The 6,142-nt window shown below is 42.3% G+C and overlaps 1 protein-coding gene across 4 annotated transcripts; it reads left to right on the forward strand.

The window, feature by feature from the left end:
- The first annotated feature begins 219 nt into the window (after nucleotides 1–219).
- On the forward strand, nucleotides 220–5,937 carry LOC138300236 (perilipin-2-like). 4 transcript variants are annotated; one of them, XM_069239321.1, is made up of 8 exons: nucleotides 220–305; nucleotides 1,095–1,140; nucleotides 1,250–1,445; nucleotides 2,054–2,136; nucleotides 2,420–2,705; nucleotides 4,209–4,393; nucleotides 4,760–4,894; nucleotides 5,206–5,937. In XM_069239321.1, the coding sequence occupies exons 2-8, from the start codon at nucleotides 1,111–1,113 to the stop codon at nucleotides 5,581–5,583; spliced, it is 1,293 nt and encodes a 430-aa protein (XP_069095422.1). In that variant the 5' UTR covers nucleotides 220–305; nucleotides 1,095–1,110; the 3' UTR covers nucleotides 5,584–5,937. The 4 variants fall into 4 exon arrangements, with proteins under 4 accessions (XP_069095422.1, XP_069095430.1, XP_069095440.1 ...); XM_069239329.1 differs by having other exon boundaries at nucleotides 224–300; XM_069239339.1 differs by having other exon boundaries at nucleotides 228–300; nucleotides 1,092–1,140.
- The last annotated feature ends 205 nt before the right edge of the window (nucleotides 5,938–6,142 follow it).

The following is a 6,142-nucleotide window of genomic DNA, read 5'->3' on the forward strand; positions in this document are numbered from 1 at the left end:
CAGCACTACCACATGTGCATAATAAAGGTAACTCCCTTTCGACCCAGCTTTCTGCGGTTTAACGCAACAGCATATTAAACAGTTTGACGCTTTGTGAGGGGAGGAGGGGCTTCCGTGGGTGGGAATTCCCGGAGGAGGCGCGAGGCGAGAAGTTGCACTCAAACACCGGCTACAGTGACGCCATGCACTGTCACAGAGTGGGTTGTACTTGAGTAGAAGTCTCGCGAGAAGCACGGGATCATAAATAGCGGTCGCGCAGCGTACTCTCCAGCAGAACTTTGTTCCGTGTTTGTGCTGTCGGTAAGGTTAGTTGTTGGTTTCGAAAGTCTGCAGTTCTATATATCTGCTGGTTACATATTGTGAGTGTGTGAACTTCGTCTTCTTCAGAAAGTGATTTTTTTTTCTTTCTAATGTATACGCTGTCGCCCTTTCTCTTTTTTTTTTTCTTCTGCTGGGAGGTGGTGGGTGCGATCGTTAACTATATGCAGATAGTAGTTGCCTGCTATGGGTTTTTCAGGTGTATGTGGAGTGTCAAAGGTCTCCACATGGTTTCTTGGTCTTGATTTCCAGCGGTTTTCGATCTTCGGTCAGATAGTGTAAAGCGTATATGCTGTTGGCGAGGGGCTTGTGCTCCTTTAGAAAATGATTGAGGGATGAGGGGCTAAACCTAAAGCTGCTTGGCACATATGTAGTTATAGAAAACGTAACATATCACGAAAGCGCTGTTTTACTGGCGTATGTTGAAAATGTGACTTCTTTAAAATCAGTTTAAGTAGTAAACTTCGGCTTTAAATTTTGCTGTACGCCTTAATTTTCGAAGCTGGGCGCTTTCTCGTAAGGGTGTTGCGTTGTTTCACGCCGCTCCAATATATTTTCTTGCTCTGTTCTGTGATCAGATGTGGAAGATCCTTGTTCTGAATAATTCATTTTAACCGAGTAGAATATTTTGCAGTGACCCAAGGGCGTGTTTTTTTCGTTTTGTTGTTGCCTGGTTTCTTACGTTCCTTTGCTAATGTTTTTTGTATTCAGTAGTAGTTGAATTTATTACTTTGTCATTCTTCTTCTTACTTTAATAATTCCCATCTGTCCAGTAGGATTTTCCAGACCACGATGTCTTCGGTAGCAGTTGAGCATCCACAGGTAATTTCTGTGCGGTCTTTTGTGAATGAGCTTATTTTATATATCCTGTGAAGCTCGCGATTTTTATTTGTTTTCCTCAAATGACAATAAGTGTTTACTTCTTAAACAGAATGTGGTCTCACGCGTGATCAGCCTCCCCCTTATTAGCTCCACCTATGGCATGGTTTTCTCTGTCTACGCCAACACGAAGGAGAACCATCCCTACCTGAGGTCTGTCTGTGAAGTGGCAGAAAAGGGAGTATTGACCGTCACTAGTGTGGCCATCACCAGCGCCAAACCAATACTCCAAAAGATGGAGCCTCAAAGTAAGTTAAATTTAATGTTGATTAGGTGGGGGGGTGTGTGTCTCGCTTTAAGTAGCGATCATATACTTAAGAGATGGGTGTAACACGGCCATCAATATTCCTCTTGCCATCAATAATTTAAAGTTGTTAAAATGTAGCCAATGTAATTCATGATGCTATAAAGTTGACATTTTTTACTTTTTTTTTTTTTTTTTTTTTTTTGGGAATACCCTGCTCGTTTCTAGTAGCAGACTGGCTAGGTTGAGGTGTCGGCTTGACTGAGTGAAGTGCGTTAGTGAAGCCTTAACTTTAAGCCTTCGTTTATACCTGGATTGCGGTATTTAAGGGGAATAACTTGGTTGGTGGGAATGGTTTGAGTCCATAAGCGTTAGTTAGCTCAGCATTAACTGAGTGGTAGAAAGTTACTAAATCATTAAAATTGGAAAGATTTAGTTCCTCTGAATCTTAAGTTCTCATATCGGTGAGATCAGAAAAATTCCCACTCACGTACCATCCTCAATCTTAATAATTTGAGTAGAGGCTGGCGGTTGCATGTAACAGAGGGTATATTGAGACTGTATACACGGAGTGATTTACACTGCATCAAATTTCAACATTTATTTTTTCAGTTGCGTTTGCGAACAACTATGCATGCATGGGTCTGGATAAAATTGAAGAGAAACTACCAATACTTTATCAGCCGTCAGACAAGGTAATAGCTTCAATAGAGATGCATTATTGTAGATATGTATGGTTAACAGTTTTGACTGTGCACGACCTACAGAAGTTATCTGGGTCTGTACTGAACCTCTGCAATTTAGCTTTGGATACTAAACTTCCATGCTGTACAGCTTTGGTTATTTTCGTCCTTACTGTCCTCAATGTTGTAATTGAGTGCATTTGCCTTTCATATGCAAATTCATTTCATGCTTAATCTGTACTTTGAATGGGATCTTTCCTTTTTTGTAAATTTATGCTGTTCTAATTTTCAATAGATTGTGTCCATAGCTTCCGATATGGTGGTTGGTGCCAAAGAAGCTTTATCCATTACAGTAACTGGTGCCAAAGATACTATGGCTCATACAATGACTGGAGTGGTTGACAAGACCAAAGAAGCTGTTCATGAGAGTGTGGAAATGACCAAGGCTGTTGTACATGGCAGTATTAACACTGTGCTGGGCAGCCATGTGGTGCAAATCGTGAATAATGGTGTGGACACAGCACTCACCAAATCGGAGACTCTAATAGATCAGTTTCTCCCCCTGACTGAGGAAGAGTTGGGTAAGTACAACTGAATGTCTTTGATTAGTCTGCCTTAACTTTTTTTTTATTATAAGTAGGCTGTATTGCTGGTATTTAACGAACTTGTTTCCTATCCTGTTTGTAGTAATAAAGGCCCTAATGGGCAGGGCATTGGATGGCTATAGATCCTTAACGCTGGCTGCTGCTCACCTTACCATCACAGGAAATCTATATGATCTCATGGGGCCCTCGGCTAGTACTCACTGCCACAGTTAATCTGGGAGAAATATCTTGACGCATAGACTACTCCTGATCTAAATAGTCTGCTGGTCTTACTAATGTGCCAGTGCTTAATTGATAAACTCTCTGCTGGGCCTCAGTCTTCCTGGTCCTCAACTTGCTCTTGTCTCTTATGTCAACCTACCAGTCCTCTGCTCGCCCTAACACCTTTGGTGCCGCCCTGTCAGTATTCCAGATCCCAGAGACAATCTATTGGTTCTTAAAGCATACCTCCGGTCCCTGAAGATCATTCAAGCTTGTCCTCTGCTCCTTCTGCCGATCTATAAGAAGCCACAAATCACCTCTGCAAGCCCACGTTAAGTGATCTTAATTGAACCCCCACTCCTTTGTGGCAGCATAATCCATGGTTTCCCGTCACTCCAGTTACAATCCCAGACGTGTGTGCAGCAAGACGTTTCCTTAATCTGAAGCTCCTAGGGTGCCACCCAGCAGCATAGTATTGTAGGCTCTCTGCAAAATGGAGGCCTTGGCGTGTTCAATCTCCCCCTACCCAACTCTTCTCCCAGAGGTCTACCTTACACTGCTGGGCGTACCATTGCTTTAAGAAAAACTGATGTTTAACTATAGACCTTGAGTGGTGGAGTCCTCGTAGAGCTGTGCATTACACTTTGCAAGCTGCCCTGTGGTAACTAGGTACATGTTAAATAGTGTGTATAAACTTGTACATCTTGAGTCTCGCGTTTTAGGAGCCATGTTAAAATCTCCTGCATTAAATGACAACCTGCATTTTCCATGTTCCAACTGTAGTAAGTTAATGGTGTTTTCATGTGGCTATTACTGAAAGCTGTGTAGCTTGCAGTTTGTAATTTCTGGTCCTAGGTGGAAAAATGTGGGATATGGCTGCAGCTAAGATGACCCTGTGAAGTACCTGCCGTATGGTTCACCTTGCGTTATTAACGCAGACCGTAATTAAGACACTTCTAAAAATGACTCTGCCAACACTTCACAGAACTTGGTCAAGTTAACAATAGTCTGAGTATTTTTTATTAAGGGGATATGAAGCTAGTGTTCGTTTCCTAATCGTGCTATGCTACACTCAGCTTCACTGAGAGGAGCTGGAGGGGCAGATACCTAGTTTTCCTTCCCAGTTAGTAAGGGATGCTGGAATAGTTGGAAATCAATTTTTCACTTAATGCAAAAGTGTGGAATATTTTAGATCTGGTTGGTTGTGGGTGGGGGCGGTGGTGGCAGGTTGAGGTGCCAATTGAACTAAATAGTTTGGTTTTTGTTTTTGTTTTGCAGCTGCCGAAGCTGCATGTGTACAAGGCTTTGAAGATGGGGCTCCGAAGCCAAACTACTATAATCGAATAGGATCTTTGTCTAGAAAAGTTCAGAAGCGTGCCTACCAGCAAGCCATAGCCCGGCTGAGGGATGCAAAATCCAGGAGTCACGAAGCGATTTCTCATCTACACCATGCAGTTGCCCTGGTAAGAAAAGAATGGTCACTGCTCTTAATCCATCCTGTAGATGTGTACTTGTGTCTGCTGTTGGGAGATGAGTTTGTACTTAAAATATATATATATATATATATTTTATCTACCACTTCTGCTCAATATCAGTGGGATTGGCAGTGTGTTAAACATTTGCAGCATTTAATGCCTGTTGCGGTTTCCTTGTTAATCTGACCTGTTTGGATTAATAGCATTCATAATAGAGTAAACCTGACTCCTATTAAGGGGATTTCTGTGCTGTTGCAGTAGTACATATGATTAAATGCACTCAGGTTAGTTTATTACTGGTTATCTGTTAGCTACTTAACTGATTCGGCATCAACACTTTGTTTCTTCTTTTAGATGGAATACGCACGGAAGAACATGGATAGTGCCAACCAGAAGCTGCATGATGCTCAAGAAAAGCTTTACCAGTCTTGGTTGGAATGGAGCAAAAGCACGGGCCAAAACGCTGGCGAGGAATGTAACAGCACAGAGGTAGATTTGGATTTGTCTGACATACATTTTTCCAGATTACTGCCTAGTGTTTAAGAAAACTAAAGCAGAAATGTGGTGATTAAAGCTTGTGTGGATGCCTGCTGCAACCATATAACCAAATGCAGTGACCTTTTAGTTCTGCAGATGCCTTTAAGATTTCAACTTCTTTTAGCATCACTTACGACGTTGCTTTGGCCTGATTGCTGTGCTTAAATTACTTGTATAGGCTGCGTGTCCGTTCTGAAAACGTATTGCCTGGTAGCCTTGCTGTCAGTTCAAGTAATCACTTTTTTTTTTTTGTTCCTCCGTAGGATGTTGAATTTCGCACCCTGGCGATTGCTCGTAACCTTACAAAACATCTTCAGACCACCTGCATCACTCTGGTGTCCAGTATACACGGCCTGCCCCACAACATCCAGGAACAGGCTCACCACATGAGTACAATGGCTGGTGATTTGTACCAGAACTTCCACTTAGTCTCCTCTGTAAGAGAGATCTCCGACCACGTTCTTGGCACTACTAAAGGACAATTGGACAAAATGAAGGGTTCCCTGGATAATATGGTGGACTATGTTGTTAACAACACGCCACTCAACTGGTTGGTGGGTCCGTTTTATCCACAGTTGGGTGGTTCTCCACATACTGAGGATCAGGATGAGACAGATAGCCAGCATGCATGCAGAAGTTAGGTTGTAGAATATACACTGCAGCACTCAAATCTGTATATTTATGACCAGTTCTCTGCCTCCTGTGCAGCATGGTTTAATCCAGTTGTGATGGATAAGTTGAACATGAAAGGCTAAATGCTCACAAGCTTGCATAGTGCACTTTAGTTGTAGCTTTAATTGTTTACATTGAAGGTAAAGGACTGATCTTACCAGTCACTGGTCTTTATTGGGCACTTTTCGTATTGCACAAGTTTCTGGTGAACATTCTTCTGTAGTCCAGTGCTAGGGTGATCTAAATCCTACTTGGTTGCAAAAGATTTCATACTGTGGCAACGTGTATTGCATTTCTACTAATAAACACTTCTAGCATCATAACTGTCTCCAGTGAGCTTTGTGTCATGTTTGCTCAAAAGTCCTTGAGAGTTAGCAGGGGTGGGAGGCAGTGGATGGCACACCTATAAAGTTATGATAGAATGACTCGGTGTGCATTCTTATAACTGGTTATCGAGGGATGATTGGATTTAACCAACCCTCCAGTCTCACCCGTGAAACCTAACGGGTTTAGTATGTGCCTCCTCAC

This window comes from Pleurodeles waltl, chromosome 1_2 (assembly GCF_031143425.1).
Source record: "Pleurodeles waltl isolate 20211129_DDA chromosome 1_2, aPleWal1.hap1.20221129, whole genome shotgun sequence".
In the NCBI taxonomy this organism is placed as follows: domain Eukaryota; kingdom Metazoa; phylum Chordata; class Amphibia; order Caudata; family Salamandridae; genus Pleurodeles; species Pleurodeles waltl.